The sequence below is a fragment of the Hemitrygon akajei genome, unplaced genomic scaffold (assembly GCF_048418815.1).
Source record: "Hemitrygon akajei unplaced genomic scaffold, sHemAka1.3 Scf000053, whole genome shotgun sequence".
Taxonomy (NCBI): Eukaryota; Metazoa; Chordata; class Chondrichthyes; order Myliobatiformes; family Dasyatidae; genus Hemitrygon; species Hemitrygon akajei.
In genome coordinates, this window is record NW_027331939.1 from 4664230 (window position 1) to 4689288 (window position 25059).

The 25059-nt window shown below is 48.0% G+C and overlaps 2 protein-coding genes across 2 annotated transcripts in view; both read left to right on the forward strand.

Annotated features, from left to right (window-relative positions):
• LOC140721295 (NACHT, LRR and PYD domains-containing protein 3-like) overlaps positions 1 to 5610 on the forward strand; it is a 37942-nt gene extending 32332 nt beyond the window's left edge. The window contains exons 10-13 of the mRNA XM_073036163.1: positions 3949 to 4035; positions 4191 to 4361; positions 4519 to 4686; positions 4851 to 5610. Coding sequence (XP_072892264.1) covers positions 3949 to 4035; positions 4191 to 4361; positions 4519 to 4686; positions 4851 to 5010 — 586 coding nt within the window. The 3' untranslated portion in view covers positions 5011 to 5610. The remainder of the gene's footprint in view (positions 1 to 3948; positions 4036 to 4190; positions 4362 to 4518; positions 4687 to 4850) is intronic.
• Positions 1 to 25059, forward strand: part of LOC140721274 (uncharacterized) — a 349814-nt gene that overhangs the window by 236949 nt on the left and 87806 nt on the right. The gene's annotated exons all lie outside the window — the stretch shown is intronic.

A 25059-nucleotide genomic window follows, 5' to 3' on the forward strand; every position in this document is an offset into this window, starting at 1 on the left:
TCCCCATCCACCTTCCTTCTTTGGGACCACTCGTCCATCCGACTTCCTCCTGTGTGCTCTCCCTTCCCATTCCCCATCCTCCTGTCTAATCTCTCTTCACAATGCTCCGAGCCTCCTGTGGGATCTCTCTTCCCCATCCCCCTTCCTTCTGTGGGATTACCCTTCCCCATTCACCTTCCTCCTCTGGGATCTGTCTTCCCCACCTCCCATCTTCCTGTGGGATTTCTCTTCCCCATCACCTTCCTCCTGTGGGATCTCCATTCCTCATCTCCCATCCTCCTGCAGGGCTTCTGTTCCCATCCCCTACTCTTCTTGTGGAATCTCCCTTCCACATTCCCCTTCCTGCTTTTGGATCGCTAGTCCATCCGACCTCTTCTTGTGGGATATCTCTTCCCCATCCCCCTTCCACCTGTGGAATCCCTCTTCCCTATCTCCCTTTGTCCTGTGGGATCTCTCTTCCCCATACCCATTGCTCTAATGGAATATACCTTCCCCATCCACTTTCCTTCGTTGGGACCACTCGTCCATCCGACTTCCTCCTGTGGGCTCTCCCTTCCCATCCCCCTTCCTCCTGTTCGGTCCTCTGTTCCATCTCCCCTCTTGATACGGGATCATTCTTTCCCCTCCCATACCTCCTGAGGTATCTTTCCTACTCACCAACCATCCTCCTATATGATCTCTCTTCCTCCTCATACTGTCGGATCTCTCTACCCCACGCTCCTTTCTCCTGTGGGATCTCTCTTTTCCATCCTCTTTAGTCCTGTGGGATCTCTATTCCCCATCCCCCTTCCTCCTATTGGGCCTCTGTTCCCATCACCCCACTTCCTGTGGGATCTCTTTTCCCCATGTCCAACTCTTCTTATGGGATCTCCCTTCCACATCCCCCTTCCTGCTTTTGATCGTTCTTCCATCCGACCTCCTCCTGAGGGCTCTCTTTTCACCATCCACCTTCCTGCTTTTGGGCCTTTGTTCCCATTCACCTCTTAGAAACATAGAAACATAACAAATAGGTGCAGGAGTAGGTCATTCGGTCCTTCGAGCCTGCACCGCCATTCAGTATGATCATGGCTGATCATCCAACTCATAACCCTGTACATGTTTTCTCTCCATACCCCCTGATCCCTTTAGCAACAAGGGCCATAACAAACGTTCTCTTAAATATAGCCAATGAACCGGCCTCAGCTGTTTCCTGTGGCAGAGAATTCCACAGATTCACCACTCTCTGTGTGAAGAAGTTTTTCCTGATCTCGGTTCTAAAAGGCCTCCCCTTTATCTCTAAACTGTGACCCCTCGCTCTGGACTTCCCCAACATCGGAATCAATCTTCCTGCATCTATCCTGTCCAATCCCTTTAGAATTTTATACGTTTCAATAAGATCCTCCCTCAGTCTTCCAAATTCCAGTGAGTAAAAGCCTGGCCGATCCAGTCTTTCTTCATGTGAAAGTCCTGCCATCCCAGGAATCAATCTGGTGAACCTTTTTTGTACTCCCTCTGTGGCAAGAATGTCTTTCCTCAGATTAGGGGAACAAAACTGCACACAATACTCTAGGTGCGGTTTCACCAAGGCCTTGTACAACGGCAGTAGAACCTCCCTACTCCTGTACTCAAATCCTTTTGCGATGAATGCCAACATACCATTTGCCTTTTTCACCGCCTACTGTTCCTGCATGCCCACCTTCAATGACTGGTGTACAATGACACCCAGGTCTCATTGTACCTCCCCTTTTCCTAATTGGCCATTCAGATAATAATCTGTTTTCCTGTTCTTGCAACCAAAGTGGATAACCTCACATTTACCCACATTAAATTGCATCTGCCATGAATTTACCCACTCACCTAAACTGTCCAAGTCACCCTGCATCCTCTTAGCACCCTCCTCACAGCTAACACCGCCGCCCAGCTTCGTGTCATCCGCAAACTTTGAGATGCTGCATTTAATCCCCTCGTCTAAATCATTAATATATATTGTAAACAACTGGGGTCCTAGCACTGAGCCTTGCGGTACCCCACTAGTCACTGCCTGCCATTCTGAAAAGGTCCCGCTTACTCCCACTCTTTGCTTCCTGTCTGCCAACCAATTCTCTATCCACATCAATACCATACCCCCAATACCGTTTGCTTTAAGTTTGCACACTAATCCTTCTCTATGATTTCTTTTCCCCGTTCATCCTATTTCTGTCGGATCTCTATTCCACACGCTCCTTCCACCTGTGCGATCTCTCTTTCCCATCCCTTTTCCTCCTGTGGGATCTATCTTCACCATCCCACTTCCTGCAGTTGGGCCTTTCACGCTTCTTGTGTGATCTCCCTTCTACATCCCCATTCCTGATTTTGGATAGCCAGTCCATCTGACCTCCTCCTGTGGGCTTTCTCTTCACCATCCCCTTCCTGCTATTGGGCTTCTGTTCCCATTCCCCTCTACCTGTGGCATCTGCATTACTCATCTCCCTTCATCCTGTGGGATCTCTCTTCCCCATCCCCCTTCCTCCTGTGGGATCTCTCTTCCATAAACCCCCTTCCTCCGGTTTGATCTCTGCCCCATCTCCCTTCCTGCTATGCGGCCAGTGTTCGCATCCCCTGACTTCCGGTGGTGTGTCTCTTCCCCATCCCCCTTCCTCCAGTGGGATATCTCTTCCCCATCCGACACCCTCTTGTGGGGTCTCTCCTCCACCCCTCTTCCTCCTGTGGGATCTCTCTTCCCCATCCGCATTCCTCCTGTGGGATCTCTCTTCCCCATCTCCCTTCCTCTTGTGTGTCCTCTGCTCCATGTCCCTTCTTCCTCTGGGGCCTCTCTTTCCCAAACCCATTCCTCCTGAGGTATCTCGCATACTCACTCCCCATCCTCCTGTATGATCTCTCTTCCCGGTCCCTCCTCTTCCTATCGGATCCCTCTTCCACATCCCCTTCCTCTTAAGGGATTTATCTCCTCCCCTTTTGTTCCGTGGAATCTCATCCCCATCCACGTTCCTCCAGTGCGGTCTCTGTTCCCATTACCCCACTTCCTGTGGGATCTCTCTTCCCCATCTCCCTTCCTCCGGTGGGATATCTGCCCCATCCTCCGTCCTTATTTGGGATCGGTCGTCCATCCCCCTTCCTCCTGTGGTTTCTCTCCTACTGATCCCCCAACCTCCTGTCTGATCTCTCTTCACCGTTCTCGATCCTCCTGTGGCATGTCTCTTCCCCATCCCGCTTCCTGCTGTGGGATCTCTCTTCCCCATCAAATTACTGCTATTGGATCACTCTTTCTCATCCCCCTTCATCCTGTGGGATTTCCTTCCCCATACACTTTCCTCTTGTGGGATCTCTCTTCCCTATCTCCCTTCCTCCTGTATGAATTCCTTCCCCGACTCTCCTCTTCCTGTCGGATCTCCTTTCCACATTCTCGTTCCACCTGTGGGATTTGTTTTCCCCACCCCCTTTCTTCCTGGGGGATCTCTCCTTCCCACCCCCTTCCTCCTTTGGATCTTGTGTTCCATGTCCCCACATCCTGTGGGATCTCTGTTCCCCATCCCGCTTCATCCTGTAAGGTCTCGTTTCCCCATCCACCGTCGTCCTGTATGATCCCTCTTCCCCATCCCCCTTCATCCTGTGGGATCTCTCTTCCCCATACATTCCTGCTGTGGGATCTCTTCTCCCCATCCCTTTAGCTCGGGTGGGTCTATTTCACTGTGTTGCATTGACATTTCTGCATTTCGGTCAGGAACACTTTTCTCTCCATCGGGAATGGGACAGAATATGTGGAGTTTACAGGGTCACATTGACTGACTAAATTACTGACATTCGAATAAAACCCTGGAGCTGGTCATTGAGGGACATTGACAGTGATGGGAACTCCGGTCAGTGATTTACTGAAGGGTTTAATGTTTCCTGAAATATCCGAGTGAGAGAAATTCCCACAAACCTACGGTTTGATTCACTTTGTTCATCAATTTGTTTGTTTGTGTTTAGACTCTGTTATAATAAACTGGGAGATTCAGGAGTGAAACTGGTGTCTGAGTCTCTGAGGAACCCGCAGTGTAAAATACAGAAACTGGGGTAAGTACCAGACTGTGGGAGATTGTGTTTACAGTCACTTGGTGTCAGACACTGAACATCAATGTGATCAGTAATTGTGTTACTGATAAACACTGGGGATTTGTACCGTCTCCTGTCTCTCTGTGTCCTTCACCCTCACTCTCTCTCATCTCCAGGCTGTGGGAAGTCGGTCTCACAGATTCTGGTGCCGAGGATCTCGCCTCCGCTCTCAGTACAAACCCATCAGTGACAGAGCTGGACCTGAGTCATAATGAACTGGGAGATTCAGGAGTGAAACTGGTGTCTGCGGCTCTGAGGAACCTGGAGTGTAAAATACAGACACTGCGGTAAGTACCAGACTGTGGGAGATTGTGTTTACAGTCACTGGGTGTCTGACACTGAACATTAATGTAATCAATATTTGTGTTACTGATAAACACTGGGGATTTGTACCGTCTCCTGTCTCTCTGTGTCCTTCACTCTCACTCTCTCTCTCATCTCCAGGCTGTGGTGTGTCGGTCTCACAGATTCTGGTGCCGAGGATCTCGTCTCCGCTCTCAGTACAAACCCATCATTGATGGAGCTGGACCTGGTATTCAACTCGCTGACAGACCGATCTGTCCCCGCTCTCCGCCGCCTTATACTGACCCACCCGAGACTGGAGCGGATCTGGTGAGTGTTTGTGTTAATGTTCAAAGTGATAAAATATCAGCGGATCCGCGGGTTTTCTGGTGATATTTGTCTGTGAGTGTTGTTGAAACATTAACCCCAGTCCCCTGTTACTGACACTGTTGTGCAAAATGTTTATTTCATCTTTATTCTTACATCTGTTTCAGGCTGGGGGAGAATCGGTTCAGTCGGACCGGGGAGACGGAACTGAGATCTCTGCAGGAATCCAGACCCGGACTGAGAGTGGACTCTGAACATCCGCGCCCGCGGGATGGGGACATTTTGGCCGATTCCCCGCACTCTCCTTTAACTCCCTCTCCCCTTTAACTCCCGCCTTTACCTGTAATGGCCGCGCGCCGGGGGTAATTCCCAACGGTTTTAACGGAACCGTCTCCAGTCTCCAGCTCAGTGACATCGGAAGCCATCCCGCATTGACGTATTTCCGCCTGCTGTTCGGCGGCGCAGCTTCCGCCGGATGTGCGGATTCGAGACTCCCCCACGTGAGACCCCGGGAAATTACACAGACAGGAAGAGCCCGTGGTCCGGGACTCAGTCCGGGACACCGGTGTCCCGGGGTGGGATTATCCCTGGAAAGAATCCCTTTACTCCCTTTGCTGAGGACGATGAATTCACAGTCTGGCAGAAATAATGATGTCAAATTGACAAATACCTCGGCAGTTACCCTGGATCTGCAGCAATCTCGAATACAGCCCTAAAGTGTGATTTTATTATCATCGGTTCCCCGATGCAGCGTGACGGTGAGAAACGGGACTGATTATTCAACCGGTCACTCGTTGTCGCCGGTCAGTTAATTGTGTGTGACTGTGAGTGAGTCGGGAGCAACTTATTTATTCCCGCACGTCAGCAGCTCACACATTGTTTAATTTACATTTGTCATGATGAAATCAATAAACCGCTGTAACTTCCTGTCCTGGTGCCGGACTCGAGTTTTATTTGAGGTTTCTGCTGCCCCCCGCACCCTGTGCACTGCAACAGTGGGTCGCAGCTCCTCACACTGACACAGTAGCGTCTCAGCTCCGGGCTGAGGGAGGTCGGATGCCCAGGATCTCATCTCCACCAAAGCCCCTTCCTGGCTAACTGACACGCTCTCGCCCCCCCCCCCCCCCGGGAGACAGTTAAAATCGACTGTAATATCAGACGTGACACCACTAAAATCCGTAGTACGAGAGGGACTGGGGATGAAATACCGGGGTCAGACACAGAGTGAATCTCCCTCCACACCGTCCCATCACACAATTCCAGGGTCAGACACGGAGTGAATCTCCCTCCACACCGTCCCATCACACAATTCCGGGGTCAGACACAGAGTGAATCTCCCTCCACACCGTCCCATCACACAATTCCAGGGTAAGACACAGAGTGAATCTCCCTCCATACCATCCCATCACATAATTCCAGGGTCAGACACAGAGTAAATCTCCCTCCGCACACACCCCTTCCCATTCACTCAAACCATCCGCATTCCTAACGGGACGCACCCCTACCCATTCGTTTCCATCGTCCGAACATTTCAACTGGGCCCCACCCCTTCCTATTCACTGCCACCATCTGCCTCCCAATGACACCCCTTCCAGTTCTGTGAACCTGGAAATTGCCGGGCACTCCTGAATTCCGTGTTTGACAGAACTCAGGGCTGCGTTTAGGGAATTTGACGAGAACGCCGATGGTTTATTAGTTACAAGGAAAGTCGAGGGTCGTGAGGATGTTGACGACTTTGTAACACTGACGCGGTTCTCACTTCTGGCGGAGACGGTGGATACGATCGAAAGGAAGGACCTTCAGCAGGTCTTCCTGCAAATGGGGTGGGGTGCGTGAGAGAGAGGTTTATGGTTTCAGTGTCCCAACACGGGGTGATTCATTACGCCTGGTTCCCGGTGTCCACATAACACACAGGAAGTTATACAGGGCACGGTTGCCCGTCTCCATATCCCAAACTGGAAACTTTGCCAGGCACGGTTCCCGATCTCATTCTCCACACCGAGAGTTTTACCGCGCACGGTGTCGGGTCTCTGTATCGACACCGGGAATATTACCACACACGTTTCCTGGTGTCTCCTCTCTCTACGACACGCGGAGTGATAACGCACAGGGTCCGGAGATGAGGAAATCGGATCGGTCTATATCGTTTGGGATATATTTATTAATTGTGATAAACAGTCTGCGCAATCGTGTGTAGGGTGGTCGAGAGTGTCTGTCCTGCGAGGGGCTCCTGATTGAAAATGGTGAATAGTGATGGCGACAGAAGGATTTAGAATGGTCACTGAGGAGGGAGTGAAAGGTTGACTGAAAATGGTCTCCAGGGGGAAAGTGATGGACTGAGTGACAATGGGCGCCAGGGAGGGGGCGATGGGCGGAATTAAGATGGCCGTGGTCACCTTGTTTCTCATGGCCGACAGGGAGGGAGTGATATACCGACCAGACAGTGGGAGTGACAGGCAGAGTTAAAATGACCGACAGGGTGGGGATGACGCACTGAGTGAAAATTATCATGGGGTGAGGGAGTTACCTGGTGACTAAAAGTAGGATTCTGGATTAAAACCAGAAAATAAAATTACTACCGGGACAGAGTGACGCACCAACATAACATTGCCACCAGGCGAGAGACGTGCGAATTGAAAACGGTCTCCAGGGAGGGAAGGATGCACAGTGAGAAAATGGACCCCAGAAAGTGACAAGTCGGAGGGAGTGGCGGCCCGACCTGAAATAGTCCCTGATTTCTTTGTTACAATGGCCGACAGGGAGAGAGTGATGGACAGACTTCAAATGGCCAACAGGGAGGAAGAGACGCACCGGGTAAAATGGCCGAAATGGAGACAGTTGCACATTGAGAAGAGAGGGGGAGCAATGGGTCGATGTAAAATGATCTAATGTGAGAAAGTGACGCTCTGATATGAAATGGACATTGCTTCGCTTCAGCTGTCTGACGAGGCAGTTTAGGGTTAGTGATACCTTGTTTAAAGTGAGCGCCGTGTAGGGAGGGCGTGAATGGTCGATTGAAAATGACCGCCACCATGGTTAATTCTGTCGAGGAAAAGGGAGAGATGTGGTGACTGAAGGAGACCCCGTTCGGCCGGGTTGAAACGGGACCAAGGACGGAGCAACGCCTCTGTTAAAGTGAGCGGCAGAGAAGGAGTGAAGGACACCTTGACCTCACATGGCCGACGCTTCACTTGAAATGCCGGCTGGGGAGGAACTGAGGGCTTTGATAGAAGTGAGCCCAAGAGAGGGAGCGACGCGCTGATTTAAAATGGGCGAATCCTTGGTTAATGTTATAACAATATTTTAATTTGTGTTTCGAACAGTCCTGGGTATTGTGTATATGTTTTAATTCTAATGATGTTGTCATTGAATAAACTAATGTATATATCTCAGATATTCACACATACACATGTACATGTGGGTTTTGGGGAGGAGGGGTAAGGGGTTTGGGAGGAAGAGGAGTGACGGGACGAGGAGTGGACTGATGAGACGGTGAGCGTGGCGAAGTCCACTGACTCAATAGGGGACGGTAAAGCGAGGGGCGAATGTTCCTGTCACAAACTGATGGCCGACATGGAGAAGATCCAGACGGGGCGAGGAGTGAGACGACAGGAGGGGAGCTGGAGTGATGGGACGGGGAGGGAGGGGAAGAGCTAGGACAGGGAGGGACGGTCTCACCCTGTCACAAAATGGCTGTCTGCAGAAGGTTAAATGGAGAGATGTGACAGCGGGTACCGAGGGAAAGGCGAGGAAGGATGGGCAGTTGAGCTTGAATAAACAGGGAAAGAAGTGAGTGGAAGATGTGGAAAAGTGTGTGACCCATTCTACGATGCTGGGAGAACGGTTGCCAATGGTAACCATCACAAAATGGCCGTCAGCTAGGGTGAGATGAACGGTAATAGAGGGGAGAGCGAGGGAATAGAGAGCGGAGTGTTTCAGGAGTGGCGGGATGGCGAAGATGGGAGAGGGCGACCCATTACAAGGGAGCTGTAACTGTGGGGCACCATGAGGAGGAAGAGGCTGGAACCGATAACCCCTGTCCCCACCACCAGCGTCTCCAAAGTCCCGCTTCGATAATTTTTCAACCCGTCCTCAGGTGGTTCGGCCCGAATCCTTCAGACTGTCTCGTAGACTGGGGAACGTGTCGTCACTGAGGCCCGTCTAAGGCAGGAGTGGGCGCTGGCTCGCTGGAGATGGAGGCGAGGACCGGTGCTGCGGGCTGGTGAGCGTGGATCACCACTATTCTCTGCGGATGGGGTATGAGAGGAAGGGATCAGATTGAGGAGGAGAGGGGAGAAGAAAATGTGGGGAGACAAGACGAGATGAATAAAATCATTATCACTCTACCGTCTTCCATTCCCCACCCCCTCAGCCTCCCTCTCCCACATTCCTTTCTCTCTTCCTCTGTTCCCTATTCTCTCCCCATCTATTCCCCCAACTCTCTCCCCACCCTATCCTCCTCCTTCCACCCCCTCACTGCCCTTTATTTCCTTTCTACCCCGTCCCCATCACTCTTTATCCCCTCCTGCTCACTTGCTCCCACCCTTCTCTTCCTACCATCTTCCTACACTGTCTAGGCCCCCAGTCTCTCTACCCTCCCCCACGCCACTTCGCCCCATCTCTTTTTTCCTGGCCTCATTCCAAATCTCTCCCGCACCCCGGCTGCTCTCTCATCTACGACTTATCTCTCTCTCCTCCTGGTCTATCTCCCAACCTGGTCTCTCCCGCTCCCTCAATGGCCTTTCTCACCGTCTCACTATCCTCCCTCCCTAGTCGTTCTCTCTCCGCCTTCCCAGATTCTTTCTCTCCCAGACTCCCTCTCTCCAATTCTCCCCGTCAAAGTTAAAAACAAATTTATTATGAAAGCACATCTATGTCACCAGAAACAGCTCTGAGATTCAGTTTAGAAACATAGAACACAGAAATATAGCACAATACAGGCCCTTCGGCCCACAAAACTGAGCCGAACATACACAAAACAACATAACATCATAACCATCATAGAATCAATGAAACATATCTGCTGATGGTAATCAGACAGGGTTTTCTTCCTCCAGGGTCCTTCCCCACTCTCTTCACCCTCCTCTGTCTGCCTCAGACTCTCCGACCCGCTCCAGACTCTCTCTCTCTCTCTCTCTCTCTCTCTCTCTCTCTCTCTCTCTCTCTCTCTCTCTCTCTCTCTCTCTCTCTCTCTCTCTCTCTCTCTCTCTCTCTCTCTCTCTCTCTCTCTCTCTCTCTCTCTCTCTCTCTCTCTCTCTCTCTCTCTTTCTTCCTGATGCCGCAGTCCCTTTCTCTCCATCCCAAAACCCAGAATCTCCCACGGCAGGAAGTGCGAGGAGAGAGAAGGGTGGTTGTTATACAGAAAGATTCAGAGGCAGTGAGAAAAAAGAGAGGGACAGTCAGACAGGCAGACAAATGCGGGAATCAAACTATTCTGATATGAAGTACACGAAACTGAAATGAAATGAAAGCAGAAGGATGAAAATCAAGTCAGTTCAAGTCAAACTTTATTGCCATTTCGACCATAACTGCAGGTACAACGTTTTTCAGGACCATGGTTTACATGACACAGTACAAAAAACTAGATTGAATTACGTAATATTTAAAAAAAACACAGAGAAAGCTACACTAGACTACAGACCTATACTGGACTGCATTAAGTGCCCAAAAACAGTACTGGCATTACAATAAATAATAAACAGAACAGTAGGGCAAGGTGTCAGTCCAGGCTTCGGGTATTGAGTCTGATAGCTTGGGGGAAGAAACTGTTACATAGTCTGGTCGTGAGGCCCCGAATGCTTCGGAGACTTTTCCCAGACGGCAGGAGGGAGAAGAGATTGTATGACGGGTGCGTGGGGTCCTTCATAATGCTGTTTCCTTTGCGGATGCAGCGTGTGGTGTAAATATGTAAAATGAAGGAAGTATCACGACAGAAGAAACTGTTAATCAATGGAACAGAATGAACTCCAGACCCGGCAACATCCTTGTCAATTTCCTCAAAAATGTATCACACTACTTCAGCGCGACATCCCATCTCCTGTACTTAACTCTTTGATACATGAAGACTAGTTGTGCCCAAAGCTTTCTTTACGACCCTATCTACTGGTGACGCCACTTTCAACAAGTTATGGACATGTATTCCCAGCTCCCTTTGTTCTACCGCACTCCTCAGTGCCCGACCGTTCAACCTCCCCTGGTTAGTTCTACCGAAGAGCAACACCTCGCAATTGTCTGCGTTAAATTCCTTCAGCTATGTTCAGCTCATTTCTCCAGCTGGTGCGGATCCCGCTGTAAGTCATTACAGCCTTCCTCGCTATCCACTACACCTCCAATCAGGTTGTCATCTGCAGATTTCCAGTAAACCACATTATCATTCAGATGGTTGATATAGACGAGAAACAAAAACGTACCCGGCACTGCTCCCTGCGGCACTGTAGGAGTCACAGGCCTCCAGTCAGAGATGCAACAATCTCCCTCCACTCTCTGGCTTCCACTACAAAGCCGATGTCTGATCCCATTTAGATAGATAGATAGATAGATAGATAGATACTTTATTCATCCCCGTGGGGAAATTCAATGTTCCTCCAGTAAGATATCACATAAACACAAGACAGACCAAGGCTAACTGACAAAAAAACCACATAATTATAACATACAGTTACAACAGTGCAAAACAATACCATAATATGATAAGAGCAGACCATGGGCACGGTTACTACCTCATCGTGAATGCCGAGCGACTGAACCTTCGTGACCAGCCTCCCGTGCGGGAGCTTCTCATCTGGTTACTGACACGGACACGATCACGTGGCAAACATCATTCACCAAAGAGTTGCTTTAAGTGGCAAACGCATAAAAGGTGCCATACATTACTATAAATACAATCCGCGTCCTGTTTTAGAGCCAGAGGCCTACAATAACATGACGAGCGATCCAGTATTGCGGATAGGGCAATCCATAATGCCTGGGATAGCACACCAGGACACCCAGTCGTGAGCAGGAAGTAGAGGTGAGAATACGTGTGGAATTCGGAGATAGGTATACGAATAATAATCGCTATAATAGCAATAATAATAAATAATAATAGAAGTAGTAGTAATACTTGAAGAATTCCTCCCAAATATTGCCCGAGACTGCCGAAGTGTCGCCAATGTAGATCGGGTCAAATGTGTTATGTGACTCCGGGACCGCTTTGAGAAGTGAAATGAAGATGATACTGAAAGTCAGACCGTTACACTCGATCACTTGTGAGGGGACGAGTCGTTTCACGTCGCTCCTATGTCAGTGGGGAATTCGTTCGTGACCAATGACCGTCACTCCACTGGTTTCCAGGTTGTTAGAGAGAAGAGAGAGAACAGACATTTCAGTCAAAAACATCATAGGTGTGAACCCTACTTTCGGTGGCATAAGGAAGGAGCAATGGGATCAACATGCACGAAACAGCGCCCCCTAACGCCTTCACCAGCGATTTGGGTGATGTTAACCAGGCCAGCCAGAAAAAAAATCACCAAGCAATTACCATCAACAGATCGCTTGCAGTACCAGAGGAAACCACACATGGACCACTCTGACACCACCATCTACCGTGCGGTTCCACTCCCTCACTTCGGGAAGTCTCATCACCTGGCTGTACTTCTGCTCCCTGAGTCTAGGCCGAGACTGAAGACCGCAGCACCCGCAGTGAGGACCAAGAACGTTTGGTCCAGGGAAGCGCAGGAGCGCCTAGAGGACGGCTTTGGATCGGTGGGCTGGACTGTATCCAGCGATTCATCTTCCAACCTGGATGAGTCTGGTGCATTTGTTACCGACTTCATTAAATCCTGTGTGGATGACTGTGTGCCTACAAATATTTACTGTACATTCCCAAACCAAAGGTGGATGAACCAGAGGGTTCGTCGTCTGCTGAAGTCTAGATCTGTGGCATTAAAATCTGGCGAAATGGGTCTGTACCAGAAAACCAGGTATGATTTGCGGAGGGCGAAGCGGCAATTTCGAACGAGGTTGGAGGCGTCATCGGATGTACGACAACTCTGTCAGGGTTTGCAAGACATGACTTCCTACAAAGCGAAACCCGGAAGTATGAATGGCAGCGACATTTCACTGCCAAATATACCCAACGCCTTCTCTGCGCGCTTTGAACGGGAGAATATAACTACAGCTGTGAAGATCCCTGCTGCACGCAGTGACGCTCTGATCTCTGTCTCAGAGGCCGATGTTAGGTTGTCTTTAAAGACAGTGAAACCTCGCAAGGCGATAGGTTCGATGGGATTCCTGGTAAGGCTGTGAAAATCTGTGTCAACCAACTGGTGGGAGTATTCAAGGACATTTTCAGCCTCTCACTGCTACGGGCGGAATTTCCCACTGGTTCAAAAAACAACAACAAATATACCAGTGCCTAAGAAGAATAATGTGAGCTGCCTTAATGACTATCGCCCGGTAGCACTCACATCGACAGTGATGAAATGCTTTGAGAGTTTGCTCATGACTAGGGAAAACTCCTGCCTCAGCAAGTATCTGGACCCACTGCAATTTGCCTATCGCCACAACAGGTCAACGACAGATGCAATCTTAATGGCTCTTCATACGGCTTTAGACCACCTGGACAATACAAACACCTGTGCAGGATGCTGTTTGGTGACAATAGCTCACAATTCACACCTTCATTCCGCAATCCTGATTAAGAAGTTACAGAACCTGGCCCTCTGTGCCTTCGTCTGCAATTGGATGCTCGACTTCCTGAATGGAGGACGAAAATCTGTGCGGATTGGTCAAAATATCTCCTCCACGCTGACGATCAACTTTGGTGCACCTCAGGGATGTGTGCTTAGCCCACTGCTCTACTCTCTGTACACATGACTGTGTGGTTAGACATGGCTCATGTACCATCTATAAATTTACTGATGATACCACCATTATTGGTCGAATATGAGATGGAGACGAGAGGGAGCACAGGAACAAGATATACCAACTAGTGGAGTGACGTCTCAGCAACAACCTGGCACTCAACGTCAGTAAGACGAAAGAGCTGATTGTGGACTTCAGGAACGGCGAGACAAAGGATCAGGTACCGATCCTCACAGAGGGATCAGAAGTGGAAGAGAGGAGTAGTTTCAAGTTCCTGCGTGTCTGGATCTCTGAGGACCTAACCTGGTCCCAACAGTTATAAAGAAGGCAAGACAGCGTCTATACTTCATTTTTAGTTTGAAGAGATTTGGTATGTGAACAAAAAACACTCAAAAACTTCTACAGATGGGAGAGCATTCTGACAGGCTGTGTCACTGTCTGACATATAGGGTTGGGGGTTGTTACTGCACATGGCCGAAAAAAGCTGTAGAGAGTCGTAAATTTAAGCAACTCCATCTTGGGTAATAGCCTATAAAGTTCCCAGGACATCCTCCTGGAGCGGTGTCAGTGTCCATTACTCAGGACCCCGATTACCCAGATCATGCCTTTCCTCACTGTTACCATTAGGTAGGGGGTGCAGAAGCATGAAGACACACACTAAGCGATTCAGGAACAGCTTCTTCCATCCGATTCCCAGATGGACTGAACCCCTGCTTACTATCTCACGTTTTTAAGATATATACTTCTGTTTTGCACGATTTTCTTAAAATTCACTATCCGTCCAATGTAATTGGTTTACTTATTTATATACTTTTTCTATGTGATGTATTGCATTGAACCGCTGCTGTTAACAAGTTTCACGACACATGCCGGTGATAATAAACCTGATTTTGATTCTGAAAGTATATGCTTTCATCCGGTACTGCAAAGCTCCGGGCAGAGCGAAAGGCATGTCAAGACACAGATGAACTCATGGTTCTTCACTGGAACCAAGAAAGAGTTCAGTTTGTGATGGTTGTTTATACCACTGGACACGGAATTCTGGTCAAAAGAATGGAACTGCTCCAATGCAACGGGTTTCGTGCTTTAGAAACCCTCCCCCACATGTTTCATGGTCAAAATCCCTTTATTACGACGATAGGAAAACTGGCCATTAAGCACTTGAAAAGGAACAGAAAGACCGAGTGCAAAGAATAATAATGCTTGCTCTCTCGCGTTCTCTCTCTCTCCCCTTCCTTCTCTGTCTGTCTCTCTCTTTCTTTCTTTCTCACTCTCTTTCTCACTCTCTCTCTCTCCTTCCTTCTCTGTCTGTCTCTCTCTGTCTCACAACCCCTTTCGCTCTCTGTCTCGCTTTCCCTCTCTCTCTCACTCTCCGTCTCACGCACTCCCCGCCACTTCCTTTCTCTCTCTTTCCCTCCCGCCCTCTCTCCCTTTCTCTCTCTTTCCCTCTCTGTCTCTCTCTCTGTCTCTCTCTCTCTCTCTCTCTCTCTCTCACTCTCTAAGTCAAACACTCATGCCACCCTGCTTTGCAATCACAATAATAAAAAGTAAGCTTTTGAAACAAAAACACGAGGAAATCTGCAGATGCTTGAAATTCAAGCAACACACACAAAATGGTCTCGGCCCGAAACGTCGACGGTGCTTCCCCTATCGATGCTGCCTGGCCTGCTGTGTTCCACCAGCATTTTGTTTGTGTTGCTTTTGAAGCAAACATTGGTATTCTGTAAACGAACTTAAGGAGAGAATCTGCACGTTTTATTCTAAACACTTCATCGAATTTTACTCTGACTCAGTTTTTGCTAAATCTACTGAATATTTTATTAACGAATTATAAACATATAAAGCTAGCTCCCCACACTTGCTGCTCAGCTGCTACGCAAAAAGGGTTAACTGCATGTGTCATTTCGTTAAGTGCCATTATCGTCATTTCCACGGAGGGTTTTAGCGTCACAAGGGAGTTTCCCTCTCCTATTAATAAGCATCTGAATCACTGAGCTCTCACTGAACAGCCGCTCCGGCACTCACAGTGACTCGCCGATCCACACAGCGGGACAGAGAGAGCACGCTGCAGAAGGACGGTTTGCTGGTTCCATAATGGATCAGAGTCCGGGAGCAACAGTGTCGAATGTAGCAGAAATTCCGAAGAATGCCTTCTGGGCTGCTCAGTTTGTCTTTGCTAATTATGAATGGATGACCTTAGAGCTTCGAATTGCGCATGCATTAAAAGTCATTCAAGTGATTTACTTCCCCGTCCTCGCTGTCATTGCTCTTCCTGGTAAGTCTCTCTCCAAAGCTCAACTATGCAACAGTATTTATCTGTTTTCTAATGTTTATCGCCCAGTTGAAATCATTGCTGTTGTCGCCCACTCCGTATAAGACATTCTGATAGCTTCAAATTCTGCAGCGATGCTGTTCCCTGTGACTCCTGGCACTGCGCAGGTCAGTGATGTAACCGGTAAACTCTGTCCAGCCGTTGCACACATGATGACATGACCGGGGCTTTGATATTTTGCCTCTGGAAACGTTGCTTCTTTTCTGTCGCTTCATCTCCCCTCGAGAACATCAGCTGCCGAATCAAGTTGATTTCAGACCTTGTGTTTACAATGCAAATTAATTTTCCAAATCCAAATATTTGGAAATATAATCCAAATCCGCAATATTCTCGCAGCCAACTGCCCTGTCGACTAAGCGCCAGCCACAAATCTACACACTAGCCACAAATCGGACAAATTCTTAACAGAAAACGCTTCCTGATGTGTGTCACTTGAATATTATTTTTTCCTCCCCGCAGTGAACCTGGTGACGATTTTAATCCTGTCCAGAGGAAAGTGCGGTCTCTCCAGAGTTGTCACTCGCTACCTGGTTGCCATGGCAGCGGCGGATCTTATGGTCGTTGTCCTGGACCTGATATTCAGCAAGATTCCGAATACTTACGCGCCAATGAAACTTTTCCTCTGGGGTAGGGATACACCAGTGTGTAAAATCCACGCCGTCCTGCTTTACGTCGCCACCGATTGTTCGGTCTGGTTCACCGTCACTTTCACCTTTGATCGGTTTGTGGCCATTTGTTGCCAGAAGCTGAAAACAAAATATTGCACCGGGAAAACTGCGGCTGTGATTCTGGGGACAGTGACTGTGATCAGCTGTTTAAGAAACACTTACTTGTATTTTCGACTCTCAGGACGTTATACCACGATAATGTCACGATTTATCTGTGATGAAACTGCATATTATGTGCCTTTATCTGTCGCAGTACCAATGGCCTTATTTCATTACCTTCTCACCCCTGTAATCCCATTCCTATTGGTTCTCCTGACGAATGGTTTAACCGTCCGACACGTTTTGGTCACCAGCAGAGGGCGCAGGAGGCTCCGGTGTGCTGACAAGGGACAGGGTGCCAGGGACCCAGAGATGGAGAGCCGCAGGAAATCCCTCGTTTTACTGATGATCATCTCCGGTAATTTCGTCCTGCTGTGGGCACCGTTCACTGTTTATTCTTTGTGGAACCGACTGGCTGATATCTCTGCGGTGAAGCTTCCTCCGGATTCTCTGCGAGAACTGGGCTCGATGCTGCAGCTTCTGAGCTGCTGCACAAACACGGCTCTTTACGCCGTCACCCAGACCAAGTTCAGGGAACAACTGAAGGACGCGATAAAATATCCCTTGGCTCTCATTGCTGGAAGGATGTCATGAATTAGTGATGCTTCCCTGCCTGGCTCAACTAATTCACCACTCATTGCAGGCAAACTCTGCACCAAAGGGGACCCGTGTAAGTACATGTTCGTCTCATTCCGCACTCGCTTTACTATCGCGCATGATTCCTCACTCCAGCTCAACTGACGACCCTTTGAATCGTTTTTTTTTCTGCATTCACCAGTGTATATTCCCCTCTCTTCCCGAGTGGAACGACCTACGTTTGTCAGTGTAGATCAGCCCCGCCCTGGTGACCCACAGTTCTGTCCTGCAAGTCCCACCGTCCACCTGGTTCGGATGCACTGCCCTGCTCCAGCGTGAGATTCTGTGTTCCCGAAACCTCTCCTGTTCAGCGGTCCAGTTCCCCCAGTTCGCAGTTCGGGACTGGAGATCGTGTCCCGGGTATCGCTGACCGAGACCAAGGATTCCGGAAACATCTTGCAATCTCAGTGTTAACGGAAGCTTGAAAAGTCGATGCCAGTTCTGTGGAAATGCGAATGTCAGTCCGCAATGTGGGGTGCAATTGCTGTAGTTTTTTATAAACCCTCAGTCTGGTCGAGGGGGGAGGGGGGGACAGACACGTCGCCGGATTCCAATGTGAAAGAAACGCGGGGGAAATACAGCGCACATACTTTGGTGTTTTACCGATAGGGATCGAGAGACTGAAAACTCTGGAACTGCGCGTTCCTTCAGACTTAGCGCAGACCTAATGCCATTGGCGGGTGTTCCAAACTCACCTGACCTCCCCAAATCCATCAAAGTCATTCAGAGTCATTGGAGCAGCAGGTAAAATGGGCTGAGAAATGGTCGATGTAATTTCATTCAGGGAACTGCGAGCTGTTGCGTTAGGAGGATTCACACGTTGAATGTTGGGGCAGCGATGATTGCGGTAGAACAGGGGAATCTGGGAATGGAGATCCATAATCTCTCGAAAGTCGCATCACAGGTCGACAGGGCCGTAAAGTGGGTATTTGGTACATTGACCTTCATATGTTAAGGTATTGGGTATCGGTGATGAGATGTTATGTTGAAGTTTTATGACGTCGCTGAGGCCGAATTAGGAGTATTGTATGCAGATCTGGTCACCTTTCTGAAGGAACGATATCAATAAGATTGAATGAGTTCATAGGGATTTTACGAGACTGTTTCGGGGTGTTGAGGACAGAGCTATAAGGATAGCTTGAACAGGTTATTGCTTTATTCCCTGAATCAGAGAGAAACGCGAGTGATCTGACCTGTCACTTCAACGTGGAGTAAACAGAGCGATCACGACTGCTGGTGGCGCATCACTGACGCTCTGGTATTGTCACTGTGTATTCAGACCGGTCACTGACCAGAGGGACAAGGCTTCTCCCTCAATATCGGCAATCGTGTTAGAAATGTTTGTATCAGGTCCATGAATATCCGCACAGATCATCTCATTGCTCATTCAGAACTTCCCTCACTAAACTAACACTGCCGTTACATTTCCTGTCCCAACTCGGGCACAGCATATTTAAACTCGTCAATAATAATACCCCACAATCATCGACCACGGACTGTGACTGAATATCCGAGCACAATATTACATTTAATTCTAAATACCCAACCCTTATTCTGCATATTAAATTGTGAATTTTCCGTCAAGAGCCGAAGTGTACAATCACGGGATGACTCAATCACAGTATTGCGTTTGCGAAAAATCAAATATAGACAAGTTATTAAACGATCTCCAATAAAAACACGAATCCCTGTGTTATTCCAATCTCAGGATACGTTAGGAATTACCGGTTCAAAGTGAGTTTATCATCAAAGTCCGTATATGTTACCATATCCAATCTCAAGATCTTTTTATTTTCTGGCTGTTACAGGAGGGTGTGGAAGAAAATTAAACTATTTTCCCCCAACAGCTACACATAAGCAGATAGCCGCTGCCAAACAACTGAGAAGGTGCGTTTGAAAGATTTGTGAATGTGAGTCTGTACGCAGCAGGGAATCAAATCGAGGCAGATCTGCAGACGGAGAAGGACGTGAATCATTCCTATTGGATCAGCACAAACTCTCCACTCGGCATACTGACCGCGTGTCTGTGACGTCCTGGAGAGACACCGCCACGACTGAAGAGGTCAGCAGACCCGAACACAAACTGAATGGTATGCCAACATGTTAGAGTAATCAAAGCCGTAATTTGGACCTTCAAAAAAGACACTTCAGTTCAATAAACAGAGCAGTCTGTGTTTATATAGACCTTCAGAAGGACACCACTTCAATAAACAGAGCAGTCTGTGATTTTATAGACACCTCAGCGCTGCTGTGGGGAATAATGGGGACACGATTGTTTTCTTTCATTCCGCCCCCACCCCACCTGATTAGCTTTATCTATCGCCTTCTATCTTTTATCACCTCCAGCTTCATATTCTAGCTCGATCCCCCATCTTTCCCAGTGTGATTAGACCATTATATACAAGAGCAGTAGTCCACTCGGTCGATCGTGTCTTCTCTCCCAGTCTATCATGGCTCATTTATAACTACTCTTAACCCCATTCTCCCGCCTTCTCCCCGTGACGTGGCTTCCAGACTAACCAGGAACCAACCAATCCGCGCTTTAGTATATTCAGTGTTTTGGCGTCTACAGCCGTCGATGGCAATGAATTACACAGGTTCAACACCATCTGGCTGAGCGAATTCCTTCTCATCTCTGCTCTAAATGGTCGTCCTTCTGTACTGACGCTGTGCCCTCTGGTCCTGTTTCCACAGTTACTCCATCTAGTCCTTTGGGTATTCGATAGATTTCCATAAATCCACCCTCCTTGTTCTGAGCTCAAGCGAGTACAGGTTCGGAACCTTCAAACTCTCCTCCTACGCTCAGCCGTGCATTCCCGGAATCATTCTAGTGAGCCCCCGCTGGACCGTTCCCAATACCAGCACTACCTTTCTTAATGAGGTGTCCCAGACCGATCACAATACTCCGTGCGGTCTAATGAACGCGGTGAAACTCTCTTCATACGCTCAGCCGTGCATTCCCGGAATCATTCTAGTGAGCCCGCTCTGGACCGTTCCCAATACCAGCACCACCTTTCTTAATGAGGTGTCCCAGACCGATCACAATACTCCGTTGCCGGCTGATGAACGTGGTGAAACTCTCCTCATACGCTCAGCCGTGCATTCCCGGAATCATTCCAGTGAGCCTCCTCTGGACCTTATCCAATACCAGCACCACCTTTCTTAATGAGGTGTCCCAGACCGATCACAATACTCCGTGCCGGCTGACGAACGCGGAGAAATGCCCGCTGAAACGGTTATCCACATTCGTTAATCATAGAGCGACCAGCTGGTTTCTGCAGTAGAATTAGGTCAAACGCCATGTTTCCTCCATAAGCTATCCATCTGCCGATATGTGGAATCACGGTTAACAACTGAGCTCTCTGAAATGCGCATGCGTTTCGTGGTGATATAGTTCACTCGCTGTCTACCCTGTAGAGATGAAATGTGCCCATCATCAGATATGTAATATGCAAGGATCAGTTCAGCTGTTCACCCAGATGGTCGCTCTGTAGAACATGGGAACTGTTGGGGACGGGTCACTCGTGTCCCTCCCGTTCTTTCTTTTTTTTATTTTCATTCTCTCCGTTCGGTCTCATTCTTCTATCTGATTATGTTCACGTTGTTTTGCTACGGGCTGGTCCAGTCAGAGTGGATCAGCTCCCTTTTCTCCATCCTCCTCGCTGTTTCTCATTTTCCTATTTAGTGATGTTTCACGGTGTTTCACGGTCTACAGTCACATAAAATCCAGATAAAGGCGAATATTCTCCATCCCTAAAGGACATTTGTGACACAAATGAGGCTTTACAGCAACTCAGTAGTGTCGTGTGCTTCGGCACCGAGGCCGGCTTGTTAGGGAAGGGTGAAAGAGACTCGTCTAAAGACAGGGATTCCAACGGCGCGGCCGTGCGGTAGGATTCCATTTCACCATAAACGATGCGCCGCCACGGCTGTGATCCAGAGACTCTTGTCGCTCCTCAAACACTCGCGCACGCATCTTCCAGCGGCTGAGCGCCCAACTGGAAATTTACCAATTTTCACCAAGAATTTCTCTTCCCTCTTTTTGAAAGGTAAACTCATTTTCCCCTTCCATTTTCCCCTCCCAGCACTGTTCAATTAAAGGACGCTCCATTTTATACTCTTTGACAATTCCCAAGTTTTTCCAGTCTCAAATTCTGATCTATGTTCCTCGGTGTCAGCACTGTCCCCTCGCAGATGCGCGTGTACGCAGCTGTGCCAGAACTGAAATGGGTCACTCTATAAATATTTTTCTGAAATCATTGTTAATATAATTATGAAATACCGTGAAATTAACTGTATTACTGAATATAATCTATAAATGTGCAAAATACAAAATGTACCACATTTACATTGAAACATTTTAGAGCTTCAACCTATTTGCGTTGTCATTATTTCAGGTTGCAACACTGTCAAAAATGGTAACAATAAAGACAGAAACCACCAACGCCGTTCAGTCAGAACATTTCACTTTGGCATACTCCCTGTCAGAGGTGACTGCCTGACAGCATTTATCTGTGTTGTGTTGTGTTTTATCATTGTTTGACATGGATATTACATATAAAACAAACATTACAAGTGACGAGCACATTTCAAACCGTGTTCTGCTCAGAGAAATGGTTTGTCCCTGAATCAGTAAAAGAAAAAAAAGGTTGCTGGGGTGCGAGATCTTGGTTTCAGAATCTGAACTTGCAATCGAATAATAACTAAAGCCTCTAGAAAGAAGCGTAGATGCGCACTTCAATTACGCTACCCCTCTCCTTGGAGATACCGCGCTTGGAGTTCTGTGAACACTTTTGGTCGCCCTGTTATAGGAAAGGCAGATGTACGCTGAACGGAATGTAAAGATGCTGCCTGAACTCCAGGGCTTGAGTTACAGGGAGAGGTTCGGCAGAAGGCATTTTATTCTTTCAGGCAGGCAATTCGCGGATGGCTTAATAAAGATGCATAAATCTATGATAATGTATAGATACAGTCATTCATCTCCGTGTGGTTGGGTAATCGTGAACAAAGGGGGGTATATTTAAGATCAGAGGGCAGAAATGTAGCTGGATTCCGAGCCACTTTTTCTACCACAGAGGTTGCTCTGTGTATTGAACAGCCTGACAAAGGAAATGGGCGATAGAGTGTCATTAACAATATTTAAAATACACCTGGACAGTTTGAGAAATGCGAAAGCCTTAGAGAGATGTGATCCAAAAGCGAAAGAACGCGATCAGCTCAGATGGCCGTGCCGGTCGGCATGGAGATATGGGCCGAAGGGAGCGTTTCTGTGACCTATCATTCTTGGACTCTACTCATCGGTGCTGCATCGGTGAACGTGAGGAGACAAAGCAGCAGGTGCTCCTGTAAAGCGCTTTGTGCTGCGGTCAGGCTTTCAAACAAACCGCAAAAACACAGGTATTCTTTACTTCCACTGATAATGTCCGGCAGAGATGAACAACGGATTTTACTTCAAGCGAACAGATCATGGCTGTATTTCCACGCAAAATGTGTTGGATTTTTTTAAATCTTATTTTTGGTCGTTTTTGTCTCACTGCAGTTAACCTTGTGGCAATCATCATTCTCTGCCGAGGAAACTGCGGTCTCTCCAAATGCGTCACGCGGTACCTGGTGGCGATGGCTGCGGCGGATCTAATGGTGGTGATTATCGAAGTCCTGTTCTACCAGATGCGTCGAGCATACAGATTTAATTACGGAGTCCTGGACAACGCTACCTTCTGCCTTGTCCACTACGTCCTGTGTCACATGACCGTTGACTGTTCCGTGTGGTTTACTGTCGCTTTCACTTTCGATCGCTTTGTGGTCATTTGCTCGCCCACTTTTAAAGCAAAATACTGCATCCCCAGAATTGCGGGTATGGTGATGGGCGCACTATCTCTCGGTTTCTTTTTTAAAAAACATACCATTTTATTTCATGTATATGGAAAGAATAGCGTTGTTAGTGAGGGGTAATTGGATTTGTTTCAGTAGACCTGTAGTGCCTTTCTCGCCATCGTTTGAGGGGTTTTATTGGGTGGACCGTCTGTTGAATCCGTTACTTCCTTTCTTCCTCATTTTGACCCTCAATGCTCTGACCGTCAGACAGATACTGGCTGCGAGCAGAGTCCGTAGGGGGCTGAAGGGCCGGGGAAATTGCGGGAAACAGCGAGATCTGGAGATGGAGAGTCGGAGAGAATCCATCATTCTGCTCTTCAGCCTGTCGGCGAGTTTCCTTCTCTGTTGGGCGACAACCACTCTGGTCTTCATTCTCATGCGATGCCTCTACACGGACCTGGAAGTGTCAATCCGGCTTTTTCAGGCACAGTTTTGGGGTTCTGTGATTCAGAATTTCAGCAGCTGCACAAATACATTTATCTACGGTGTGACCCAGACAAAATTCAGAGAGCAGGTGAAAGTTCTTCTGCTTTCCCCAGCTGTGTTAGTTTTGAAATGTTTTAGAAGCCTGTACCGCTCAGTTGAAAGGGTCAAATAATTAATCAATTCCGAAATATAATCAGACCCGCTCTATAAGCATACTGATGAATTGAACTCCCTGAAAACGTTACTTCTCCCAGCAGTTCTGTCTTTCCGTTATTTCAGAAGAAAAACATTTATTTTTCTATTATAGATTAGATTGCTCGGATAATTTCTCTTCTGTAAAATGTATTTTACCTTGCACATTAAATCACTCTAATATCCGGTGTTACAAACACACAGATCCATTGTGGAAGTGCCCATTATCTAAACCTTTGGAGTGACCTGGCCGAGTCTGCAAATCCCTACATCCATTCTCTTTCTCTCATGTTTGGAGATTTCCCTTCAGTTAAATTTCCTCTCTGCCGACTATATTAGTCCGTTGCTGGGAGACTTATTGTCTCTATTTTTCTGTCTGGCTGAAGGTATCTAGTTTCAGCGAACGCCGGAGCCCCAGTGCACCGATCAGATATGATTTTGCTCGGCCCTACTTGTCTATAATTTGACACCACGTCGGTACACATTTCATTTTGGCCTGACGGTATTTTATACAATAAATACAAGTTGACCGTGCTATAGCACTTTTACAACTCTGGCCCTTCACAGTAATGGTGTCAACATCAGAATATTAGAAACAAGTTAAAGGACTTTACGTTTTATACATTCCACATCTATCTTCACCATTCCCACACTGAGTTCGAGCCATTATTATGGCGGTCACTCCATGTAATCTCCATGTTGCTGGTGTCACGGCATGATAATGCAGCAGTTTTTGAAATGCTTCACAGCGCCAGTGACTTCCTGTTTCGTACATTCCGGTTGTTCACTCATTTTCGCAGAATGCTGTGCGGTGATGGTACTGAACTGTGAGCTGTTTGCTGCGTCCGGTGTGGCAAGGTGCCGGGTTGTGAGCAATCACTGTGAATTGATATCTCTGGGTCTGTACTCGCTGGAGTTCAGCAGAACGAGCGGGGATTTGATTGAAACCTTTGGAATGCTGCAATGCCCTGACACAGTAGATATGGACAGGGATTTTCCAACAGTGGGGAGCCTACGACCGGTCAGCACTGCTTCAGATTGAGGGACCTTCATTTGGAACACAGATAAGGATTTAATTTTTCATTTCGCCAGGGAGCGTAATTCATTGGCACAGCCTGCTCTCCAGGTCATGTCATTAGGTACATTTAAGCCGAAGATTTGTAGCTTCTTGGTTAATCAGGGCGTCAAAAGTTTTCGGAATATGGCAGGAGAATAGGTTTGAAAAGGATAACAAATCACTCAAAATGGAATAGCGGAGCAGAATGGATTGACGGAATGGCTTAATTCTTATTCGAGGGTTTGAAT